This window comes from Manis pentadactyla, chromosome 7, assembly GCF_030020395.1.
Source record: "Manis pentadactyla isolate mManPen7 chromosome 7, mManPen7.hap1, whole genome shotgun sequence".
Lineage (NCBI taxonomy): Eukaryota > Metazoa > Chordata > Mammalia > Pholidota > Manidae > Manis > Manis pentadactyla.
In genome coordinates, this window is record NC_080025.1 from 9,153,108 (window position 1) to 9,179,809 (window position 26,702).

At 46.4% G+C, this 26,702-nt stretch overlaps 1 protein-coding gene across 3 annotated transcripts; it reads right to left on the reverse strand.

Moving 5' to 3' along the window:
* Nucleotides 1-1,427: 1,427 nt before the first annotated feature.
* Nucleotides 1,428-26,702, reverse strand: DCTD (dCMP deaminase). Of its 3 annotated transcripts, none has more exons than XR_005026594.2 (7): nucleotides 26,608-26,638; nucleotides 25,087-25,199; nucleotides 24,570-24,705; nucleotides 5,490-5,606; nucleotides 4,029-4,125; nucleotides 3,082-3,165; nucleotides 1,428-2,761 (listed from the first exon to the last, which is right to left on the reverse strand). XR_005026594.2 is itself a non-coding variant. In XM_057505077.1 (7 exons), exons 3-7 carry the CDS (start codon nucleotides 25,192-25,194, stop codon nucleotides 2,683-2,685), a joined length of 537 nt encoding a protein of 178 aa, XP_057361060.1. In that variant the 5' UTR covers nucleotides 25,195-25,198; nucleotides 25,678-25,810; nucleotides 26,609-26,688; the 3' UTR covers nucleotides 2,450-2,682. The 3 variants fall into 3 exon arrangements, 2 of the variants coding, with proteins under 2 accessions (XP_057361060.1, XP_057361059.1); XM_057505077.1 differs by lacking the exon at nucleotides 3,082-3,165 and adding an exon at nucleotides 25,678-25,810 and having other exon boundaries at nucleotides 2,450-2,761; nucleotides 25,087-25,198; nucleotides 26,609-26,688; XM_057505076.1 differs by lacking the exon at nucleotides 3,082-3,165 and having other exon boundaries at nucleotides 2,450-2,761; nucleotides 25,087-25,201; nucleotides 26,609-26,702.

Here is a 26,702-nt window from a genome sequence, read left to right on the forward strand (position 1 = left end):
GGGCACTGGCCCCTCAGGGTTTGGCCCCTCTACTGAGCTCCAGACAGTCCTCCTGGCTGAAACCACCATTTTTAGAGTAGCCTTACTTTAAGAAATAAAAGTAAATGAACTCTAAATATCAGAACTTCTTACCAATGTCACCAACAGGAAAACTGTGTCCCCTGTACTCTCGGGCCCTTCTATGACCTAAATGCTTTTAATCCTGTGGCGGATACAGACATCGGAAGATCAAAAATGATGTCAGGCACACGGGAAGTTTAGAACACTGGTTGTACAAGCTTATATGTCTTTTCAAGCTCTCCTCAGTTTTTCTTTTTATGCTTTTCCCTTTATTTTTGCTTCATCTTTAATTTAGGAAAACATGGCTAGTACATTAGATCATTGTCATTGCTGTGTCTTGTTGGACTTCCAAAGTTTGTAAGGACTGACTCATAAAAAAAAAAAAGAGAAAAGCATAAAATATGTCAGGGAAATGGAGTCCCTATCATTTCACTCACAAATTTTGCCTTTTAAATGTAGCTCTCCTGCCGACGGCACAGTGAAAGATGGTTCCCTTATTGTCATTTATTAGCCACGACAGGTGGCGAGACCCCTCTCAGATATCAGCCCCCTTCTCCACAATTATCTAGCAATGCCTGCAAGGCAAGGCTGCCCCAGACTCCCTCCTTCTGGAATGCTTTTCCCAAAGGCAACAGTTCAACGTGAACCTCTCTTAACTGGAACGCGGACATCTGCAGAATTCTCTGGACAGGCAGAGCCCACGACTCCTGGAGAGATACCAGAGACTTAAGACAGAATTACTTACACTCCAGTCACCAGGAAACCAAGCTCAGCAGCATGTATAAAGCTTTACATACCCACACTGAGAGGATCGCGGCCACATAAGCCCCAACCACACTGTCCCTGTTAACCTCTTCCCAACAGGGAGAAGAAAAAGAAACTATGTTTTTCACTAAAATACAATGTAACAAAATGGGACAAAATATCAGATAGCATCAAAACTAAATGATGCACTCCTGGCTTATTAGCCCCTAGACACACTTAGGAATGTACATAAAAATTACACACTCCTTGCTAACAAGGCTTGCAAGTCATAATGTGCAGCACCAGGAAACCCTAATATACTTTCTATCTTGAAGTATCTTTACTGATTTCTTCTGTATACCTTTTATTTTGCACGTTTTTGGAGCAGAGAGCAAGGGGTTTGGAGGAGATAAGAGAGGAAAAAAATGGAGGAGAGGAAAGAAAAGAGATTTAACATCTTCAATCTGACCCATAAAGAAGTCTCCCCATCCACCCTGGGGAGGGCGCACTACATCAGGACTGTTCTCTGAGCATTAAAACGTATGTAATGTGCCTCACAGACAATACAGGAATGACAGAGATGGCGAGCTAGGCATCTAACTATAATATAAAAACAGACGTGCTTCAGTGTGGTAGATTTTAATAAGATTTTAACAATATTGGTAAGAAGCCAAATTACAAAATGCCCTAGAATATGGAGTACAAAACGTCAGAGACAAAATAAAAACTCGTGAAAATGCAAGAGCACTTTAAAACAGTCATAATCTCTAGGATAAAGAAACTGCTTTCTCAACAAAGGTGTGGAGCGTGTTTAATAAAAATGAAATGAGATTAAAGGTGCACAGCCACACATTCCCCAGTCCCAGCGATGAGGAAGGGCACGTGTGCATACAGGAAGGCTGGGTGCCGGGCCCACAAATGGCTCTAGTCGCCAAGAGATCTGCAAGGAGCCGCCTCGAGGCAGGCTGAATTCCCCACATTTCACTTACAGGGTAAAAGAATTAATTGACTCTCTGCTTGTAGAGCAGCCTTGGAAATGAACCCTGTTGGCACACGGGCGAGCGGTAACACATCTCCAGGTGGTGGGAGAAGCAGGTGGGCATCTGCCCCTCCAGGGCAACCCCCAGGGCAGGGCAGGCTGTCTCCTCCAGGGCAGCTCAGTATTCAGATAAATGCAAGAGCTCCCTCCATGTGATCAACAAACCAAAGATAAGCAGCGAACCAACAGGGGCCCCGACCCTCAGAGGGACGACTTGCCACCGGCCATGGGCAGCAGGGCAGCCGAAGCAGAGACTCCGGGCTCCGTGACACTCACCATCTGCAAGGACAGATGTGCCGCCCCATCGGGGTGCTTTGGGTGGGTGGGGGGTGTTCCCCCAACCCTGTAAAGCAAATCCTCCGGTGCTACAGTCATGGGGGGCCTATTTTTTTTTCAAGGACACTGCACGTTATGCTTCATTTGCACCAGATGTTCAGATCAGTGTGTCTGCTCACGCTGCTGGAAACACAATTATTTATCTGTCCTTCCAGCACACGTGGCGGTGAAGAGCAGCTGTGAAATACGGCAGATGCCCTTCCAAAAAGCTAGTGGCATCCCAACAAACCAGGAGACAAGAGGGGCAGGCACCCCACTCCAGTCCTATGCGACAGGTCATCTACAGACACCTTTATTTTAAACCCTAAACCCACAGTTTATACAGACACAGATTCCATGAGACAGGAGAGACAGCCAGGAAGAGGTGAGGCTTTATATTCTCCAGATGTCTGCTTTTGCTGTACTGGCTCGCAAAAAGTTACGTGTAACTTCGAGATGAAAGGCATTAGCAGCTTCTTAGAAGAGGATAACACCAATCTTCTGGAGATTTAATGAGATGTAACTCAGGGACGCTTCTGACTTGGTCTGCTGTTAATTGAATCAAAGTCAACAACAATCTTGCTGCACTTGGGTGTGAATTTCCTAAGGGTAAAAAACAAAATATATAAAGATATTATCCAGTGAGTAGTTAAAGCAATTTGTTTACTTTGGCTTAACCTACATTTTCTGTGGGGAGGAAAAAATTTCCTGGGATCCACTTGCTATTTTCTCTCTATAGGGGCCAATTATAGTGCACCAGCCTGGGAGAAACAGCAGCGAGAAAGGGCAAAGACATAAACAGATGCCTGGGGGGGATTGGTCTGTAGGTTCTCCAGCGAGCAGAGTTCATGAATTATCAGGGAGTCAAAGGATTCCTAACATGTTAGCTGCACGACATGACTTTGGATTACTAGTTTTCCCACCAGATTTATCTTATTTTCTAGGAAATTTCTTCAGCCAACTTGGAATCACTCTAAAGCACAAAAGAGTACATTTTCTCTTGGATCCTACACGTGGCAAAAAAAAAAACAATGAGCTTTAGTGAAGATTAATTTTTTAAACCATGGTCTGAGAAATGTAAAAGTAAAATAAACCCACTCTATTTTTTTACTCATTCATGTGTTTCTGAAACAGTGAACAAGAAAGTATTTGGGGACTACACGTATTCTTTTAATTAATCAGTAAACAGTAGTATCTATTATTGTGTAAATAATTTGGATTGAAAGGTTCATTAAGGCACAAAAGTTCACAGAAATCGTGACATATAACCCTTAATCTGTACTGATGAATACAGGGGTTAGATATGTTAGCAACTCTAAGAACCACACTGCTTTGAAAGCTGTCACAGTCTCAAAAGATGTTTCCACCCTGAATCAAAAGTAGTGGCAAGTAAAACATACCTCCAATCTCTGCCCAGCAAAGATGATCATAAAAACCTAAATGACTCCAAATCCCAATTTAAAATGTTGCTGTAAAAAGAATTCCAGGTATTTCAACCTGGCAGGTCACCATCATCCTACGTTTTCCGTGCCAGAGTTGCTACGTTTGCAAAATTGACAAAGGTTTAATGATAACATCACAAAACTTGGGAATTCTTAAATTTCTCGCTATGAGAATAATTAGCCCAAGCCTTGGATCTCACTCATCTTCAAGGGCAGTCGTTAGGCAGGTTGTCTTCAGAAGCTTCTGTCCCTGCTCTTAAAAATCTACATGTACAAAAAAAATCTTTAGATCCTCAGCCCATCACATGGAAAAAAAAAAATCCTCCCGAGTATGTAAGGCAGACATCACAAGTGAAAGTAAACGTCAGGGGAGGTGAAATGTCATTCCTGCTCAGGCCTGCACCCCACCCCCCATTCTTCCTCCTCACCTGAAGACGACCCCAGCCATGTTGAACATGAGCCTCGCGGCCGTGGTCTCATCACTGTCATGGTATTTATCAGATATGAAAATGACTTCCTTGATACCTTCAAAGGCGACAGCGGAAGAAGCCCGTTAGCCTATGCACGTAGATGCCACCAGCAGTGTGCAGCAGAGATGGAGCCCTTGTGTCTGTGAATAACCACCACCTCCGAGTGCGTTGGCACACAACGTCCAGTTACCGAAATGTGCATCAGCTGCTTTTGAACACAGCAGAAGATGGATTCTATTTAATCTGCCTTCCAGCATTTGTGGATTTTTTTTTTTCAACAAATGAAAAGGGAAATCATGTCAAGTAGTCACACCTTGATACAATTAACAACTTTCTTTACTGTGGGCAATCAAATATTCTTTATTCCCAAGGCCAGAATTCTTGATGTGAGAGGCGAATGGGGAGAGTGGAGAGTACCGACCAAATCAGAGATAAGGACTGCTGAGCTTCCAAGAAGGGCGCGGCGGACCGGAGCAGCCAGCTCAATGGGGAGCAGAGCTCAGTTCTCCTCCTGTCTGTGTAAGCAGGGCCCACCTCAGGGCTGTGGATCTGGAGGGCTCTTGAGACCCCACTTGCTCCTCCGGCAGCCTCCACAGCGACCCCAGGGAGCTAGCCTGGTAGGGCTCACATGGCTCTTCCCTCACGCCTGCCACCATCTCCACACTTAAACTCCCAAAGGATGGCTCACCACCACTGAGGGAGCCCAGGATATTCCTTGACGTAGGCCCTGGATGCTGCTAGCACCAGACCTCTTCTGCTCGGAGACCCACGGGCTTGTGAAAAACAGACCCTTTGAACCACACATCTGGCTAACATGAGAAGTCTTTAAATCTCAAGCCGAGAGTTTTATGGAGATAAAGTGTAGCTGAATCTTAGAGGTGACAGTTAGAAAAAGGTGAAATATTCAGAATACAACAGTACAGATTTATGGCAACTGTAATGTAAGAAAAACTTAAAGAAGCACCACTTGAGTCTTACCACACTCCTATGCAAAGATATGTGCAGGTTCTCAAATATCTACCATATATTAATACAAATTAAAATTTCACATACAGACTCCCAGATGACCTTGTTTCTGACAGAAGTTCATTTCCCTCCCTCCTCCCTAATCTATGCACAATGTGTCAGAGAACTGTAAATCGACAGTAATTATATGCGATGCCTCTGTTGTTCTTGGCAGCTTGCAGTTTAAGAGGTTGCAAACTAAATTAAAAACATGCTAAGAATCACAGAGGCTGCAATTAGTCTTAGATACCTGGCACCATTCAAAAACAAAACACGGAAAATATCTTGCAAAGTTGATAGTGCAGTTAATTTAGATCTAAACAACAGCAATTGAAGAGCAAAGCCATCTGCAGGGAGCTACTGAGGAGCAGGCAGCAATGCAGATGTGACACACGGAAACAGCCCGCTTCCTACCCGCCTGGATGATGAGCTTAGCACACTCATTACACGGGAACAAGGCGACGTAGATCGTACAGCCTTTCACATCGGCCGAGTTTTTGTTCATGATGGCATTCAGTTCGGCGTGGCACACTGGGGGTTTGGGAGAGAGAAAGAGAACCTTAGATTGCAACTCATAAAGAATCTACAAACAGCATTGAGGCATTCCACTTGCCCCTCTGAAATAACATATATAATAGATTCGATTTTTTACAAAATCGACCACAAGCAGGACGTCCTGAGAATACCAAAGGAGGACCACGTGGTCTGGCAGGTTGGGGATTAGCAGCCAAACTGCTCATTGCGGCAGCCCTTCGTGGAGAAGCACCTTGAGCAGCCAGGAGGCGCCGAGGTCGCGTATCATCACCCACCCTGAGCGGAGCTAGCTCACGGCTCCACAAGACCCTGGGGGCATGGAACTGCCCACATAAAATGGCTCATTTGTGTGTTGATATTCACACTCAGGGGTATTCGCTGTGGCCACTAAGAGGGCAGGGGACAATTTAAGAGCAAGAGAATCATGCAGTGAAGTTGAGCATTTCTGCCCTGAGGGATTTGCTTCACCTCGTGGTTCTCAGCTCACATACATACAAGAAAAATACCAGGGGATAACCAGTAGTTTGCCTTTTGTAAGAAAAACATTCATCGACTTGATGTCAGGGAAAAGTCAAGTTCTTGCCACACTGGACCATTCCATCAACGATGCCCAAGTGGAAGCCCAAGGCATCCCCAGACTTGCCTGAATTCAAGGTGACAGGGAGCACCTCCTCCCCTCTCCACTCGCGCACCCATCAAAGCCCACCCACTTTCCCAGGCTGCTGGGGAAGGGGTTCCCACCACCCACTCCGCAGCTCTCTCCTCTCAGGGGGGCCAGTGGTACTCAGGGCTCCAACTTAGTCTGGGATCCCCCACCTACTTTGGGAGGTCGCTGGACTGCCATCTTAACATAGATATTTAAGTTTCTAGGTGCATAATCTAAATCTTTCTTACAATCTCCTTGTGGCAGTTATTTGCAGACTTGTCTGCACGTTGGAATGCACGGGATCCTGGCCCGCATTCTTCCCCAGGCCTCTCATTTTAGCATGCAATTGTAATGGTCTCTGTGTGCCTATGTCTGGCAGCAATGCACTGGGACCCTCTCAGGAACGTCAGGAAGGGCTCAGAGCAGTCTATGAATATAACTGAGGAGGCCTTAATCCTGTGCAGAAATGAACAGTCTCTGGCACTGTAAACAAATCTAAAGAAAAAAAAAAAAAAAGAAAAGCTGCACTTAATCAGATCCCAACCCACAGAGACTAGTTCCCACCAGCCACAGAGGGACCCAAGCCACTCTCCCTCCCAGAGATGCGCTGGCCTATAAACCCCGAGGGAGCGGGAGGCCCTCCAAAGATGGGAGGAGGGCTCCTGCTCAGTGGCCATGAGGCATTGGCTGGGGAGAGGCCCCTCGATCCCTTTTCCTTCCCTGATGACCAAGATATTCCCAAACTGGGATTAACACTGCTCAGTATTAAAAACAATTAGACATAATTGTTTCCTTTATTTCCCCCTTGAGGCCAGAGCCCAGTCTTCTCGGTTCTTTGTAACCCCCCCAGGGTCTAATGCAATGCCATGAACATGGTGTTAAATATTTATTGAATGAATAAAAGGAAATGTGGGTTCCAATTATTGATGGTGATGATGGGGAAAACAAAAAGTCTTCTTAAATTCGAATTATCAAAAATATGCTTTCCCATCTAATAAATACCTGCTGCTGATGTTGGCATTAGTATTCAGAACTGTAGAGTTTCTGAATCTGGTAGAAAACACTATTAGACTGTCCTCTTTTGAGCCTCTAAAAATTGTCACATTGACTACAACTACCTTCTAATTCCTCCAAGGCAGATTGGGACAAAATTTAACATTGGACGTCTGGATTCATTAATGAAAATTACCATAGGAAACATTCTCTTGGGGAGCATCCGACATCCCTGTATAAAGGGTGGTTTATAGAAATAATACGAAGGATCATAAACAGATTTCCTTTCTCTTAACTACAAAATCACAAAATGAAAAATATAAAGCGTCTTTGTAGAAAAACATGAGGTCTGCAGGGCAATATAAGCAGCTGAGTGTCATGCACACGTGAGACTCCTTAAAAGGAACAGTTCACAATCCACAAGCCCACATATGCCAAACTGGACAGTGACGAAAACGCAACAGAGGGTCCGTCCGCCCTTGACCCCTCTGGCTGACCCCTCCAGCCCCCCAGCCTCGAGGTGAACAGCGCCCTCTTCAGCCTTCCCGGGGCGGCCTCAGCCTACAAGCCCTGTCTGACTTACAATGCAGCCTCCCCGGCCTGCTCCCGAAGGGCTGACAGGAGAAACCCCACCCTAGGAGAGCAGCCGACACCTCGGCCTGCCCCTCCCGCCCGTACCCCCATGTGTGGCCTGTCCAGGTCCTGAGGTCCCAAGGACTCGTGTTCCTGGCCCCACACAGTCGGCTGAGGCCCACAGTCTGCTCAGCCTCTGTGGCTCTGACCCTGTTTCCCCTCCAAAACTTTCCTGGCCCAGGCCCCCAGACTGTCCTCAGTGAAGAAACTGGGCAGAAGAACTGCATGACTGTCCACTCAATCTGCTGCACGTAGGTCAGTCCCAGCGGAGTCGGGGACCCCCTTCCCTGGCCTGGCCGTCCACACTCACCAAAGGACAGATACCGCCAATCTGGTTGAGGCCACAGAGCACTCGGGAGCCAGCACACCCGGCCGGTGCGGGGCTTGCTCCGGGGCCCTGGCTGGCCTGAGCACAAGGCCCAGCACCCCCTGGCCTGCATGCTCCACCTCAGGCCAGCACAGAGTTAGAGTTCTGCAGCCCGAGGCAGCACTGGGGTTCGAGGCCCAGCGCGGCCGCCTAAAGCCGTGTGGCCCTCAGCCAGGTAAGTAAGGGGCTCTCCCAGCTGGCAGGAATAATGCTGACCCTGAGAACATACATTTCCAACTAAATAAATAAAATCATTTTTTAAAATGCCAAGTAACCCAATTTGTGGCTTTTTCCTAAGGTGCCCAGTTTCCCTCCTTCCTCCTCTGGGACAGCTGATCTCCAACAGCAGAACAGGAGTCCTCTCTCCTACGGCCGACGGCAAGGCCTGGGGGCCCGGCTCTCCCTAGGGCTCCCTGTGTCGGGCAGGCTTCTCTCTGCCATGTCTCTGTGGGGGGGCTTAACCCCGTCTCACCCGAGGGGGACCGCCTCAGCGCAGGTTCACTGGAGCCAGTCTCACACAGTGGAACGTTAGGGGTAAAAGGGCTCACACCAAGCTTTACTCAGGGCTGTGGTGGCAGGTCGATGGCATTCGCAGTTTTTTTCCACATCTGCCTCCAGGAAGAGCACCGGGCAGAGCTCTTTACATAGTGACTCAATCAGTAACAGCTCACTGCCTACAGGTGTAGGACCTTCAGCCTAGCAGTAGGCCCATCATTTCACCAAGTACTTTAGGGTTGGGTGAGGATCCTGGCCATCGGAACTTCCATTTCTCCTACATCCCCACTGTGAAGAGGCCATCTCTTCAGCATTTTAGGTCTCTTCTTGCTTTCAAGATGAAATTGTCCTATATGCAACCGCAAGTCTATTTTTTAAATAACCTCTTGACTTGGCAATGCATACATAAAACTCTAGTTTTCTCTAAAACAATATTTTTCAAAATGTAGGTCTTGAAATCAGTTTAGTGAGTTATAAGCAGCATTGTTTTCCCTTTTAGTAAAATGGATGAAAAGAGGCGGGGAAGACACAATCTGTGGCAAGGGTAAGTACTTCCTACAAACTGTCCCAGGTGTGAACTGGGTTTGCTAGGTTGCCATGTAAGAAGTTTGAGAGACACTGTGAAACTGGTTGACCTCTGTAATGGGCTAGTAATGTTTACAACCAACTAATAAAAAAAAAAAGGCCTGATTTGTAGCATCTGCTGATTTCGGTGATGTAAACACTCCCACAAGGCCAATTTCAATCCCCAACCCGACAGAGCTGGGAAGAGATGCCCACATTCTGCTCTGGTGCATAGCTCCCACATAGCCCTGTGCACACTTAGCTGTACTGAACCCCAGCATCTCTGCTGCAGTCTTTGGACTCGCCTGCTCTCCTGGCCCTTGACTAGTTGACTGTGCTCCCCTCTGAACCTGCCCAGGATCATCAGACGATGGGGAGTCTCCAACCTTCCTGTAGGTCTTTTTCTTTCTCTTGCCTTTGTGGGCCTTTCCGCAGGTTCAGTTCTGCTCTTCCATTTTTCCCCTGGGGGGAAAAGGAAGTTCCTATGGCCAGGATCCTCACCTGAACCTAAACTACCTGATGATGTAATTGGCCTGCTGCTAGGCTACTGCTCCCACACCTGTAGGCAATGAGCTACTGTTGACTGGGTCACTGTACAGAGCTCTGCCCAGGGCTCTGGGTGGAGGCAGGGATGGAGGATTACGGACCTACAGACTGCTGGATGCAGATGTGATTCTGGTGCCCGACCCCCCACCTTGGGAATAAAACCAGGCAATGAACCCTTTTACTCCAAGAACATTATGTTGTCATTTCTTGGACTCACTGAATTCATAATTAACCTACCCAGGGCTGAAACCCTCAGGCGAGACACTCTATAGTCACCGATTTTAAGACTTCATCCATTCAGATTCCCAGATAGTAGGTCCATTTGTAAAATCCTGAAATCTACATTTCTAACCCCACTGCCCATCTTTGGGTGGTCTGAGCCTTCTCTGTAAGTCTTCTCACTACATTGCACAGCTATCTGACAGTAATAAATTAAAGAACAAATTTATCTTTTTCTGGTATGAGCATTTTTTATCATGTTGCCTAGGAAAAACTTCAAGAGCTATGAATATTGTGGATAAAATGAGAGTTTCTGTGGCCAGGATTCTCACCTGGCCCTGGTTGACTAGCTCACTGCACACCTATGGACAATACATGGCTGCTGACTCTATATAAAGAGATCCGCCCAGTGCTCTGGGTGCGACATGGTGGCATGGCTGCAAGGCTGCAGGAGAGCAGAGCAGAGGTTGGAGCGGGGGCAGTGCCGAGGACAGAGGCCCAGAGGACGACTGTGCGGGACTGTGCAGAGAGGCCCAGAGGACAGCTGTGCAGGACAACTGTGCAGAGAGGCCCAGAGGATGGCTGTGCAGACAGAGGGGCCCAGAGGATGGCTGTGTGGGATAGCTGTGTGGACAGAGAGGCCCAGAGGATGGCTGTGCAAACAGAGAGACCCAGAGTATGGCTGTGCAGACAGAAGGGCCCAGAGGACGGCTGTGTGGACAGAGGGACCCAAAGGCAGAGACCGGTTTGCTGCATGCAGACTCGCTCTGAGTGAATGAATGGGATTTTAGTGACTGACCTGCCACCTGGAAATAAAGTTGGGTATAACCCTTTCACCCCAAGAACGTTTTGCTGTCAATTTGTTTGGTCACATTGAATCCATAGTGAACTTGCCTGGGGCTGAAACCCATTGGCAAGACAAATATACATAAGTGCAAAAACCAATCAAGGGACAGTGATTCTGTTAGTGATCACTGGATGGACATAGTTTTCATATTCACAGTAGGAATAAGGACCAAGTATCCCAAAGACACACAGGATCTAGGAAGCATTCATAAACTGTCCAAAAAAACAAAACAAAAAAAGACAGGTTTTCCAATTACCTACCCAGAATTATTCATTGATGGCTAAGCAATAAACAAAAGAAATCTCCAAATAGTACAAATATATTCGATAAGCACAAAGAGTGACACAAAACACTTCAATTATCTCAACCTTGTTTAAAAGGAAAGGCATGAAAGTCTGAAAATATCAGAATAATGCTTATAAAGTTCTTGATTGCCAGGAGAACCTGTTTCAGTAATTATAAGACAATTCATACGCTTTGGTCTCTCTTTTTTTTTCCCCTTCTATTATTAACTGTCAGAATTCTGAACTGCATTAACCTTGGACCACGGAGAAGAGATTGTATAATTAGAAAACTGTATTTTTCAAATTCCCTCTTACTAGAGCTGATTAATTCTTACTGTCTCATGTAGGCGGTTCTCCAGAAGTTTGACAAATTAACAGGATATGTTCCATCCTTGGTTAGATTTAAGAGATCCAACACTTTATAGATTTAACTCTCATCTCATTTGATACAAGACTAATACAGTATCTATTTTAGACAGTAGTATTATTAAGGTTGCTTAAATAATTTTTTTTAAGAGCCCCCTGAATAATACTAAACAAATTCTAACTGCTGCACAAATATGTCAGCAGTAACTGGCTCGCTGCTGCGGTGCATCGGGAAATACTGTGCCTCATAAAATTTGGAGCCAGGAAGCCTAATCTTCTACCCCAGTTAAAGAAACTCCCCAGACTGTTTCAGATTCCGGATGCTTAGTGGCACAGGATTTTACTTGATGAAAAGGACTATTCTGCCAGGCCTGACCTGAAAATCAGGCCCTGGTGTGGCAACTCCTCTGGTGGGGGCGGGGGAGGGCGGTGAGAGGGTCACACACGGAGCACCTGTTGCCAGGAGGCCGGGACCTGGACCAGCTTCTGCTAATGCTGCCCAGGCGGTACTGGACAAGCCTCAGCATGTCTCCGGGGGGAGCTCCTCCGCCCCTGACTGGGGGCGGTGAAGGTTCCTGGGCTGTGCAGCCACCCCCCGTGCAAAGCAAGGACAGTTCAGCTCACTGACAAGACAGAGGGTCAGGACTCAAGAGCCAGGGAACGTCTGCTCGTGGCCTTCTGGAAGGAAAAGGTGGGAAGCTCCACCCTGCGATTAATAATTGACATGAAATGGGGTATCCAAGTTCAAGGTTAGCCCATGCATTTTTAAAAATAACTCAGTGCTCACTTTTACAAGATATTCCACTTCTATTCTGATGTCATTACTTCTTGGAATTAGGGTCTAAGTGATTTTACTTCTGGGGTCCTATCGGTCACAGGGTCACTAAATCCAGGCACCCACTTCCCTGTGCTCTATGCCCCCCAGATGATGCGACACTGCGGGGTGGGGCTCATCCTTGCTCCTCTAAAAGACCCATTTAGCTAACTGTTTCACTACTTCTAGACCTAAAATGGAATTCCAACTACTTATTTCTTAATTATTGAAAGATATTCTGACAATGCCTCATGTATCACTGCCAGCCTCCAAAGTACCTATCCTTCAAGTCAATAATTTAACAATAGAGCAGCCTTTAAATTTTTTTCTTAAGGTATCATTGATATACAACCTTATGAAGGTTTCACATGAGCAACATTTTGGTTACAACATTCACCCACATTGAGTCCCCCACCATGACACCCCATTGCAGTCACTGTCCATCAGCGTAGTAAGATGCTATAGAGTCACTACTTGTCTTTTCTGTGCTATACTGCCTTCCCCATGACCCCCCCTACATTATGGGTGCTAATCATGAAGCCGCTTAATCCCCTTATCCCTCCCTACCCACCCCCTCCCCTTTGGTAACCACTAGCCCCTTCTCCAAGTTTGTGACTCTGCTGCTGTTTTATTCCTTCAGTTTTGCTTTGTTATACTCCACAAATGAGTGAAATCATTTGGTACTTGTCTTTCTCTGCCTGGCTTATTTCACTGAGCATAATATAATACTCTCTAACTCCACTCATGTTGTTGCAAATGGTAGGATTTGTTTTCTTCTTAAGGCTGAATAGTATTCCATTGTGTGTATGTACCACATCTTTGTTATCCATTCATTTATGGACAGACACTTAGGTTGTTTCCATATCTTGGCTATTATAAATAGTACTGCGATAAACATAGGGGTGCATATGTCTTTTTGAATCTGGGATCTTGTTTTCTTTGGGTAAATTTCTAGGAGTGGAATTCCTGGGTCAAATGGCATTTCTATTTTTAGTTTTTTGAGGAACCTCCATATTGCTTTCCACAATGACCGAACTAATTTACATTCCCACCAGCAGTGTAGGAGGGTTCCCCTTTCTCTGCATCCTCACCAGCATTTGTTGTTCCTAGTCTTTTCAATGTTGGCCATCCTAACTGGTGTGAGGTGATATCTCATTGTGGTTTTAGTTTGTATTTTCTTGATGATTAGCAATGTGGAGCATCTTTTCAAGTGCCTCTTGGCCATGTGAATTTCTTCTTTGGAGAAGTGTCTGTTCAGATCCTCCACCCATTTTTTTAATCAGGTTATTTGCTTTTTGGGTGTTGAGGCATTTGAGTTCTTCACATATTTTGGATGTTAACCCCTTGCTGGATATGTCATTTACAAATATATTCTCCCATACTGTAGGATGTCTTTTTGTTCTACTGATGGTGTCCTTTGAGGTACAGAAGCTTTTTAGTTTGATGTAGTTCTAATTGTTCATTTTTGCTTTTGCTTCCCCTGCCCAAGGAGATGTTTTCAGGAAAAAGTTGTTCATATTTACATTCAAGAGGTTTTTGACTATGTTTTCTTCTAAGAGTTTTATGGTTTTATAACTTACATTCACATCTTTGATCGATTTTGAGTTTACTTTTGTGTATGGAGTTAGACAATAATCCAGTTTCATTCTCTTACATGTAGCTGTCCAGTTTTGTCAACACCAGTTGATGAAAAGGCTACTATTTCCCCATTGCATATCCATGGCTCCTTTATCATATATTAATTGACCAAATATGCTTGGGTTTATATCTGGGCTCTCTAGTCCATTCCGTTGATCTATGGTTCTGTTCTTGTGCCAGTACCAAATTGTCTTGATTACTGTGGCTTTGTAGTAGAGCTTCAAGTCAGGGAGCAAGTATTCCGCCCAGCTTTATTCTTCCTTCTCAGGATGAGCAGTCTCTAAATTTAAGCCCCCCCTCACCTGCCACTACCCCAGCACACCCCTGAATTGTATCAAATGTTCATTATTATGGCTACCCCCAAAATTCAAAGTAAGCACTTCTAGAATTTGACCCCAAACAATGTCACTCCTTTGTCCCCTCAATGAAGTTTCCATTATCTGTAAGGAGTGATCAGATTCATTATTAGTTGCTCTGAAAGGATTTGAGATAAAGGTAGAGCATCAACTTAGAAACCAACAGTTATTTCACTGCTCTACTCCCCAAAGCAAATACTCCCCCCAAACAAAGCGGTGGGCCACAGCCAGCTCTTCTCCATCTTCTCCCTGCGCCCACCCGGCAGCCCTGGCCGCAGTCTTCCTCTGATCACTTAGAGGGCTCCAAAGCCTATCTCAGGCATGACCTCACAGTCAGAGAGCTCTGCCCCTGCCGCCAGAGAACAGCCCTTTGTACTCAGCTGCAGCAAGGAGAGAAAATGGTTCAAACTGTAGACAACCCCCACATGGACGCAGACGTTTCCCGCATCTGTGTAGGGGTGAGTTCTGGCTGCAGGAGCAGGGCTCAAGTCCCAGCCTTGATCAACCACAAACAGGAGCAACAGTGCCCTCCCCTTGCTATCTCTGTATCTGTATCCAGGGTCACAAAGATAAGCATGTGAGGAAGATGGTCATTAAAAGCTTTGTGAACCAGAAAGAGTTCTGCAGATGAAGTTGTTGTTACCACTCATCAGAACTGGGCTTGTTTTCTGAGAAACAGACAGCTTTAACCATGGCTGGTCCTCACTGAGATGGGAGAGGGTGTGCGAAAGCAGGTGACAGGTGACAGACAGCACTCCTACCTCACCTGACCACGCCCCAGCCACTCCACTCCACTCCAGGCCCATCCCCTGCAGTTACTGGCTTTTCTATTCAGAAGCAAAGCTAACTGGGTCCCACTACCTTCCGGCATTCAGGGACACACAATTCCAGTCAAGAGACATTTACTATGGCACAGTGAGCCATTTATTATGCTTGCGTCTGATCAAAACAGATAATAGTGATAGTGTGGAAGAGGAACCCAGCCCCATGCCTGGAAAATGTGTGGAGTCTGTCCTGTTACCACCCTGTGCCTAGAGAGGAGGTCTCTGCTAGAAGGGATCGCCAGCAGAAAGGAACCCTGGCCAGCCTGGGAAAGAGGAGATGGGCTGCTCTGCTAAGGGCAGCCAGACCCTCCAGGGTCTGTGTGCAGCGTGACTCCTAGGACGCCCACACGCCAGTGGCACGGTCCCCAAAGCCATCCCACCCTCTGTGCTTCCCCTGGGCTTCCTCCATGCGCCCTGGGCCACCAGATCCTGCCTCCCCCATCTGCTAGTTCCATGACCTTACCCACCTCACCAAGGCACAGCCTACTGGCCTGTGCAACAGGGAGAAAAAGATCTGCCCTGAGAACCGCCACACCAACTGATACCAGCATGGTCGCAGCACAGAAGGCCAACCTGATTAACGTTGGCGCTCCCTAGCCTGCCCGCAGCCAGCCTAACCCCAGACATGCCTTTCTCTCTCTGCTCCTCTGGCCCCTCCCCTGTGCCCTCCTCACTGCCTGTGCTCAGGCTGCTGGCAGCGACCCGTGGCACCCAGGGGAGCCACTTAGCCCCAGTGGTAGTGCTTAGGGCTAAAGAGAGTTCTGACTGTGGGGTTTCCACTACTGATAATAAAGCCCCCAGAACTCTGATTACATTGCCTCCCTATGTGTTAAGGGCATACAATCAGGTCAGGGGAAGGAGGATGTGGAAAAGCTACATTTCATCGATGGCTAAGCGAATCCCAGCCCCCTTCCCACTGTCCAAGTGAAAGATAATGTTTGATGCCAAAAATGTAGGAAAGAAACACGACATTAGTCACCGTTTGACAGCTTTGTAATGCAAATACACACTGTGATGAGTCCTCACTTCCCTCTCGTCCCTTAACAGCTTTTAAAGGGCACACAGTGACCACTGAGCACTGAAAGAGGAGTCAGAGTGTGTTCTCATTAATTGCAGCTCTGCAAGACACGTCTCAGAAACCCACTGATCCTGTTTCAGCACAGAGAAAACGGGGCTCACCGACCCAACTCGGGATTCCGAGATGAGATCTGAGCCCCTGACTCTGCGTGCATTTCCGGGGCATCTCTGCCTTATGCTTTCCCCTCCCTACATACTACCTTTTCTTCCTCGCCCCTGGTCCGGGCCTGCTCATGCCCCTCGTCCCTCCTTCAGATGACAACCTGGCCCACCCTTTCCCGCATGACTGGAAGTGATCACATTCCCCACCTGCCAAGCTTTGTCATCAGCTGTCATTCAGCCCCACTCAGAGTCCCTCCAACTACTACTCATCAGTGCGCATGGGACGCAGTCCCCTTGTGGATCTCAAACACCTTGCCCTTCCTTGGTTCATCAATCTCTCCTGCTACTGAATTATTCCCACCAGCAGACAAATGTCTGCTGCAAAAACAAACAAAAAAACAGGTTCACCTCCCAGTACAAACAACAGAAGACCTTTCTCCTAGCCCCACCTCCCATTCCAGCTGCAAGCCTATTGTTCTACTGTCTTCACACACATCTCAAACCTGCCTTTATATGCTGTGCCCACCTCCCCACCTTCTATTCTTCAACTGGCTCCGTGTGCCTCCACTGTACCGCTGCATCAGAGATGCTCTTGGCCATGTCAGCGATGACCTCCAGGTTGCTAAGCCCCAGGGACAATCTTCAGTCTTCTCAGATCCCTTGGCAGCCTTTGCCATGACTGGCCCCTCCTTCCTCCTCAAAATGCTGCTCTAAGTATTCCCTGAAGCCCCTCTCCTCGGCAGGCCCCCATCCTGCACCCCACTCCATGGTGGTGTGCAACCTTCAATAGCATCTATTCACTTCATTAACGCCTACCTTCTCCACGATTAGTCTGCAAACTCCTCAAAAACAGAGGATGTGCATTGTACTTACCATCACAGAGTGCCCAGCACAGGATACACACATAAACGCCCATAAGCATCTGCTGGGTCTGTCAGAGACCCCAGTTGAACAAACTCTGAAAAATGTGATGTATTATAAAATACAGTAATAAATTTTTAAAAAGGAAGCACGAGGACTCAAGAACTGCCCCATCACCAACAGACAACTCAAACTGATACAAGAATAGATGGCTCATTAGCACTTACTTCAATTCCTAAAAAGTTATAACTCACTTGCAGAAGGAAAACGACGATGAGAAATTCTGCTTCCCTTTTTCACCTAAACTCAAAATTAATGGCATTTTGAACCAAGCCTTTTAATTGCAGAATTAAAAAATTCATGCTCCGTTATCATATTCAATATTTTAAATTTACTATGGCATCTATCATTTGAAAGAAGCACAGAGATTACATTTACACCTCCACTAACTGGCTGGTACCTGCCCTCCAGACAGTGTGAGAGGAGACAAGAGCGGGTGCTGCCTCCCACCCTTGCTCCCCTGTTTTCCCCGAGGTTCCCCATTTACCATGGGATTTCCCAATGCCAGGCAAGGAGCCACATTTCAATAAACACGGTCACATTCACTGATTCACAAAAGGATTCGTAAAGTCCTTTCTATTTGATCTTAGAGTAGAACCTCTTGACTGCAAGGAGTCCTAAGACTTGTCTCCTCTGTTCCTGTATTTTCTTGTACTTAGACACAGGGTCTTTCTTCTTCTTTGCTAGCTGCCAACCTCTTGTCATCCAATGTCTTCTAATCTCCATACCCCTCCTGTTTGAGCGTGCTGCCTCTGTCCACAGTCATCCTGGAAGCAGAGCGGATTTCAGTCTCTGGAAGGAGGGAGGGAATAAAGTCTGTTTCTCTCTACTCTCGTTTGCCCACGTGCCCACGTGCACGTTCAGTCTCACTGCCCCCATCAGCTTTCCAGGGCCCTGCGGCTCTCAGCCAGGAAGCTCTTAGAACTGCCAGTAACATCCTAAGCAGAGAAACAGCTAACCTAATCTGCTGAACTCAGAGCCATGCAGCTTGATTTTCCCTCAGAATTCTAGAACACGGGGAGTCCTCAGTGATCATTTATGTCATACAGATACTGAGAAATAAATGTCAGCTCATGTGTCTGACAACCCCACAAGACGGGGCATAAAACAGCACACCTGGAAGCCAGGCTCGGGATGGCCAGTCCAGGGTGCCTTTGCTTCAGTCTGTTTATTGTTGTTTTAAGTACTGTGGGCATTTTCTTAGCTACTGGGCACATAAAATGCATGTCGAGTCCCATCCGAATGGAAAACGAAGTCCTAAGAAGCAAAAGCAAAAGGCAATATAAATATTTGCAAAAACTGTCCTGGAACCAGGTTTTACTGCATATTTCTAGGAGCAAATACTATGTACATACCCTACTTGAACACCAGTTTTTACAAGGCTTATGAAAGAGATCTGGGGTGAAAAAAAAATTCCAAATAAAATAAAAATGTAGTAATTCAGGCCAAATTCAGAGAAGATCAGTCAAAATCAGCACATCAGTTTTAAAGATTAACAGAATAAAGCCTGTAACCACACAACACAGCAGCCCGAAGTGTCTAAGCAAGGACTCATCAACTTAAAAAAATTACAGAAGTGACATTTATCATTAGGAATATCCACTTGCATGCAGATACTTAACACGGGCTCACATACTTAGCACAATCTAAACAGGCTGAATGTGGCCCTGAAATTTTATTGAGGCTATGCATTTCTCAATCAACCTTTTCTTCTGAGAGAGAGTGTAGAGATAAACTTCAGCCCATATACTGGTCATCAATTTGGAAATCACTAACCTTGAATTATTTAAAGTTTTATTACAAATTACCATGAGGTAATGCACTCTTTATAGAACTAAGATAAATACGTATATTTTCATGGGGAGGTTTGATCCCCATAGGTAAACATTTTAAGCTTTTTTGCTACATTTGCTCATTAGAACCAGGAGCTTTCTGTTACTATTACAACCTTTGTAGATATTCAGAGTGAAGCAGAAATCTCTAACTCTTCAAAAATAATTGACCCTGAACCTACAGATTAAAACACATAGATAAAAATCAAATAAGTTAACAAAAATACTCATGATCTCTTCTTTCCTGAAGCCTATTTATAAACAATTATACCTGAAAGTGAAATACATGGGCATCAAGCTGGTTAATTTTCAAGGGAAGCTTCATACATAAGACCTTGTGTTTGTGTTTATCTATAGACAACACAGTGAAATCTGAGTTTGCCCCAATTCATAAAAATAATCTACTTTGTATCTTTCCTGTAAACCTGCTCAAAGGTGTTCCCTTGATTTCATTAGTTCTTTTGTACAGAAGACCTGAATTAGATCCACCACTGGCCACAACTCCCAGATGGCCAGGCAGGGTAGGGATGATGCGAAGCTGTAAGTGAAATAAGTTAGTATTCTGCAAAAAATAACAGCAAGTCATCAGAGCCACAGATCTGCCTAACAAAACCAGAGGGCATTCAATTTCAACTGGCTGAAAGAACAAATTTGATCTTAATTACTAAGAAGCTCTTACAAGTTTTGAGGAAGTCACAGCTTAAGAAGGATCAGCCTCCTAACTTCTTGATAAATTAGTTTCTCAAGACTAACCTTTTGGATGCCAAAGAAATATATCACATGCGTGGCAGTGAGGAAAATGTCAGTGTTCAAGGGGGTAAGGTAAATGGCTAAGCAATCGCTAAAATGACATCTATGCATGCTTAATAATAGGCTAAACCCGAAAAATAAAGGATTAGTTTAAATTTAAAATTTAAAGAAGCACTGCCACACACTGGCAAGACTGCTTAAAGGTGCCATGCTGACTCTTGCCTAATTAATTCCAGCATTTTCCTTCCGAACATTATATCCTTTTATAGTCTTCCAGGAGAAATATGAACTGATTCTGGAAAAAGCCCCACATTCCCATTTCTGCCCGGTGCATCCTGAATGAGGTGCCACCCACTCTTGGGACATCACGACTACAGTCCCCTCCAGGGTGAAGAAGTGTGATGCAGCAGGCAGAGCAATTCTGGTTTCTTGATCAACTGGGATGGAAGGGGAAGCCAAGCAACAGGTGTGCTTACTCACAAGTCTCTTGGCCAACAAGAAACAGCACGGCAGGACGCATGCAGGCTTGATGACCGTAGCTAGCGAGCACTGCTACAAATGTGACATTTTGCAATGGCTCTAAGGATAGAACAGGCCGCTTCTACTCCATCTCTCTGGTCTGTGAACTGTGTCATCAGAATTGCTTACAAAAACCCAAGGAAAGAGTGGTATCTGAATTACCACTAGTATTTTACCTCCATTTCATAAAATGGGCATTTCGATTAAACATGCTTCCCTCTCATGACTTTCACAAGGAGAAAGGAACTGAAGCTGTCAGCTGAATACTTCATCCTGCGGCAGGCAACACCTTCACATAAAAATAAAACTCTTCTGAGTTTTTTATATGGCAAATTAAATAAATCTGCTTCCTGGTTTTTTTAATTATCATTCATGTCACTATAATAACGCCGACTTCTTCCTGCCACTTAATGTTAATGACATCAAACTATCTTTTGGATTTTTCAGGAAAAGGAGATAAAAAGCAGTTTCTTTGGCAGGGGGAATTTTCATTTTCCATATTAACACTACATTATAATCAAATTGTTCCGTGAAGTTTTGATCCTAATGCAGGAAGAACGAAAACACCCTTTAAAAATGCCTCTCCGGAGACAGAGCCTGGAAAAAGCTCCCATCTTCCCATTATGTTACAAGTTTTCTGCGTTTCCCTCCTTTCCACAAAGTGTCAATCAGGACTAATGACTTCCAAAGTTGACAGAATTAATACGGAGAATTACGTTGAGTATGTTACTGGTAAACTCAAATTCACCCAATTCCCAAGCTCCCCTTCGGAAAAATGTTAAAGGAAGCCATATGCAAATGATGTGCTAACTAATCCTAGGTGCAGGCCATCGCGGTCAAGCCTTCGGACCCTGGGGATCCCTTCATCTAAGCCTCGGTTTGCTCAAGTGCACAATGAGACGAAGAGAACAGGTGGTCCACTGGGCTATGATCTAAGCAACTTTGGAAGAACTGAGTCTCCAGGCCCCACAGGAGAGGCAGAGCGGGGTAGCGAAGGACACTGACCCCAGAATTAGGAGATGTCACCCTGCCTGGATGGCACTATAGAAGTTACTTAAAATTTTTTGTACCTTCCTTTTCCCATCCTTTAAAAAACGTGTGAGCAGGCTTAGACCCTGTGGGCACAGAACTCCAGGCGGTACAGAGGTTCTGCACAGGGTCCAAGTATGGGTCACACCTGGGTAAACGTCATGTCAGGCACATACGCAGGCACACACCAATGTGTTTGATAAAATTCAGAAGTGTACACAGCACTGCTGACATCAAGGAGGTTTTGGCCATCGTGGATTTTCTTACTCAGAAGATACTAATGAGCATATTGATCTCATTTACATGGAATCATAAAAAAAAAATCAGAAACATTTTCAGTGGAATAAAAAAAAAAACACACAACCAAGCTCATAGATACAGAAAATGGACTGGTGGTTACCAGAGGCTGGGAGGTGTGGGCAAAATGGGTGAAGGGGATCAAAAGATACAAACTTCCTGTTATAAAATGAGTAAGTCAGGGTGATGTGAAGTTCAGCACGGTCACTGACTTAGTGACACTGTATTACATATTTGGAAGTTGCTAAGATTGCAGATCTTGAGAGTTCTCATCAGACACACAAAAGCATTTTGTGACTACATATGATGATGGATGTTAACGAGACTTATTATGATCACTTTGAAGTTGTACAAATGTAAAATTATGTTGTACACCTGAAAATAATATAATGTTATAATGTCAATTATATCTCAGTTTTCAAAATAAGATAGTAACAGTTTAACTAGCATCATATAGGGGTTCTGGAAGTTTTTTTGAAGTTTAAAAGAGGGTCCCCATATAGTCAAAAGAATTAGGAAGTCATTGGTCTAGAACCCTAGCTAGTCTCTAAAGCTCCTTTATAGGGATTAAAACATAGTCTATCCTTCCTAAGATAGTAGCTCAGACACCATTAATATCAGCGAGGCAAGAAAGGGTTCAGCCCACCCAATTCCAGACATTAGCACTAATTTTTAAAAATTAATTGAAGTCTTAAAACAGAAGTAAAAAGAGAATTTGTATTTTAGTCAATTAGCACTTAACATGTCTATTACATCTAAGGCACTCCAAACATTATTCTCCGAAATCCCTTGAAAAAGGTATGACTGAGTGTACAGTTATAGCCTGTTATCATTATTTAGACTTAAAGCCCATCTCCACGTGTATTACGATGGTAGTAATACCAAATGCCTCTTAAAAACCATTTAATACCGTCTACGACTTTTACAGTACATCAAATTACAAGCTCACTCTCGTGAAAGAAAATTGCCTACATTTTAACCAGCTCCACGTAAAATGAATAATTGATAAGCAAGAGCAAAGAGCTTTGAAATCCTTCGAGGTATCACATGGATAGTAAAAAATAATGCAGACAGACAACCAGGGCTGTGATCCTCAGCTACATACAATTCAATAGAAAACCACCATGAAGTTGGACAAATGCCGGTGTGGGATTTTTTTTTTTTTTTATTCCTCCCTTCTGGAAAGGAGCTCCGAGAGAGCTACCCTCTCCAGCTTGGATCTCAGAAGAGAGAAAATCAGCTACTTGAGACGCTCCAGAAGACCAGGAGCAGGGGTGGGGACGAAGGGCCAGGACTGCACATCCTCTGGCTTTGAGGTCACCACCACGGAGCTGCCTGGGGCTCACGGTGACTGAAGACCCTACAGAGCGCACATGCCCACGTGGAGGGCCACTCAGTAGGCAGTGGCATCTTTTTGCTGCCAGCCTCAGTGCGCAGACGGACCCCCTTAAGAACTCCTACAAATGGGGGTTCAGCACGAGGACCGAAATTGCACTGTCAGCTCAGTGAAACAGCTGTGGTGGCCACACGTTTCAGTGTAGATCCTGACCGCATCAAACCTTTCACTCTGGGGGTTTTTACAGGGGCACTGCACTGCCTCGTGACGTATTACCTTTGCATGTACCTACAAACACCCCATCATTTCCTTTCTCTCTTACCATCAAAGCTTACGGAGTCAAAATGGGGGGGTGACAAGAATTTCTAAAACACATTAGCACATTTTTCATTGCACACACTCCGTTCAGCCTACGCAGCTGAGGCTGAGAACCCGGTTTCAGCCTCTCCCCAGCTGGAGTCCTACTCTTCTGACTCCTATGAGGGGTGAAGTTAAATGGGCTAATGTGACTACTAAATCCCCTTGCTCCCGAAATTATCTTTTATTCCCTGAAGCCCTGGGTGCTGTGCAGCTCTGCCTGCCCTCATTCCTCGGCTCCTTCTCCTCCTCCAGGCACATTCTCTCCTTTTTCTTTCAAAAGGGGAGCAGTTTTCCTGGATTACAAAGAAATTTATGAGGCTTATTTAACATGATTAAGGTCCAGGGACATTAGTAAAAATATACACATTAGACTAAATGTGCACTTGGAATTCTTCAGGAGGAAAACACAGAGAACCTCCAAGAGGCGAGTCACTAAGCAGATGGGTCTTACATGGTGCCTTGGGCCTCCTTCCTAAAGGCACAGTCTTTCCCATTTGGATGGCCTTCATCTGCTTTACTTCCAGCGGAGACAATCTGCTCATTTCTAGGCATAAATACAGGTCCTAACATGAAAAATCAGCCACCAGCAATATGCTGCCTGACTTGCCTTATTTGTGGCATTCGTGGCTTATTCTCCAGAAAATGACAGGAAAGGGAAGCTGCGGCTTGTCCCTCCCGGATAATCAAAGTGATTCTCCCTGGTGATCAGAGGGGCAACAGATCACAAGTACCCTTGCCTAATTTGGAAATGGAAACCAGAGACGGCCAGGCCAAAGGTTTTCGACCCCACACATCCGGCGTGTGGTCTGTGCACACAGCCCACTCTGGGTCTGCAGAGCCCCCACAACGGGAGGCGGCTGCTGCGGCGCCCGGCGCACAGTTGGGTGAAACACGCCAGGCCTGCTGCAGGCAGCAGAGCCCCGGAGCTCAGGGCTGGGCTGTGTGACCAGCACCTCGCTTCCACTCACTGGCTCTCCCTGGAACTTAAAGGACAGGGACTGGAAACTGAGGTCGTTCTATAGGATCTTCCTTCCATCCAGCTGTTGATGACTGAAAACCATGAAGACACTTTCGGACCAACTCTCTCGTTTAAGCACTCCCCCAGGCTGTGCCGCTGAGCCGAATGGAACACGAGTGTGCCCTACCGTAAGGGTATTTGGTGTCCAGCTTATTGGCCGCTGTCCTCCTCCAAGGCAACAGGTCATCGCTGCACCCGTTGGGCATCCCATTGTACCCGATCCCGACAATCTTGTTTTCTGCGTTCACGATGCAGGCTCCGACCTGCAGGGAAACATGCCCAAAGGCTTGGTGACACCGAGGGGTTAGTTTGCCACTGGAGAGGCCAGTAGACACCAAAAGGCCTGCAGAGCTCCAAAGCACTGAGGTCTCCTGACTCATGTCTGTGGCAGATTCCACAAGCATCCCACAAGCCAAAGAAAGTGAGCCTCCCAGTCCCAGGCTGATACAAGAGGCAGGGAACGATGACATGTGACAGTTTACTCTCTCCCAGGAAAACATAAGTCCACAGGAATGTAGGACAAAAGACAGACTTACTCTTCTTTTCTAAGTTGGCAGGTGCCTACTGAGCCTCCTTTTCCAATTTGCTCGTTTGTGTATATCTCTGTATCTATGAGGGTCCAAACATTCCCCTATAAAACTCACCTGGGAATTTGGATCTTTGCTTCTCTGTGCCGATAAGAAGGCCACTGCCATGAAATACTCGGGCCACTCCAAATAGTCATCACGTTTTCTGCAGGGGGCTTCACTCATGATGCTTCTAGAGGGAAAACACAACAAACGGCAGTTGAGAAAAGCATTTTGGTAAAGCTGCTTTCCAATTCAACCCAACCACATTTAAACTTTAGATTTCCAAACTCCGACAATTGCATTTACTTTTCTCAATAAAAAAATCACAGAACACACACCCCAGACGTTCTTCAGTTTTAAGAAAAAAATTAAGAAGCTAAGTCACTATTTCATAAATTTGTATTTGGCACGGGTAGCTTCACATTCCCAAGTGTCGCATCCATTCACTGCTTTCTCAAGGTACTTTGGGATCTTTTTCAAGTTACTACAAATGCCTACCCTATAAATTTTCCTTGCCCTTCACCTCTGAGCCCTTATAAAATGGAGCCGGCACACGAGGGAGGAGGGGGAAGAACACTCATGGATCATCTCATGCATTTCAGACCCTGTTACACACATGGTCTCATTCAAGCCTCATTCCTGGCTAAAACCGAGAGCAACATCCACCTTACAGAGACTCAGAGACGTAGCTGGCCCCGAATCACACAGGTCTATTATCCATGCCGGTCAAATTGCATTTGGAGCTGTAGGGACTCTGATATTACCAGATAATTTGTCCCTTCCTTTTCCCCTTAGTTTCCTGGGATGGGACAGAAGTTATCAACTCTGAGTCCCGAAAAGTGCCCGGGCCATCACCAACGCAAGGTTCTTGTATCATAGGTTTTAGGAGCACAACAGGGACAGTCCCTGAAGGGCGTCTAAAACGTCCGGTAAGGGTGGGGCGGGGCGGTTTCGGGGGAGAAGTACCAAGGGCAAAGGAGGGCAACACGACAGCTGGGGAGAAGTTACTGAAAAGTCTCAAGAAAGCCTAGACGTCCGGGCTCGGGGCGGGGGGTGGGGCGCGACCGTCCCCACACTTGGGCTGCAGGCTCTCGTCGTCGTTAAGCGCAGGCAGCAGAGCCTAAGACGGGGGTGCAGTGAGCCAGTCGGGCCCGGGAGCCACGATCACCCGCTGATCAAACCAAGTTGCCCAGATTCTGAGAAGCCTGCGCCCTCAACACGAAGCGACGCTGGATTGGACCGGGTCACCGCGCGGCTAAGGGCTCGCGTCCACGCCCTCCGCAGGGGCCTGTTAAGTGCTTACTAAATAGGAGGTGGGGAGGGGAAGGAAGGTGTCCTCCACGGGGCGCGCTCCTTGGCTCGGGTGTACCGCTCCCCGGCGCCTCGAAACCCCGCTGTAGGCGCAGGAAGGGCGGCCGGGCCAGAAGCCACGCTGCCCCCGGGCCCCGTCCTTCCGATCCCGGGACGAACCCGTGCGTCTCCGGCTCACACGCGGGCGCAAGGACCGGTGGCTGTTTCCGGACTCCCGGGACGCCCTCCCTCGGGGATCCCTCTGCCCCCCTGGGGAACCCCAGGGCCCCGAGGCGCGCCCGCCTACCGCCCGCCGCCCGCGCCCTCCTGCGGGCCCGCGTCCGCGCTCCGGGCCACGCTCGCCCCGCCGCCTTCCCGCCGCTCGCCGGGGACGGAAGTGC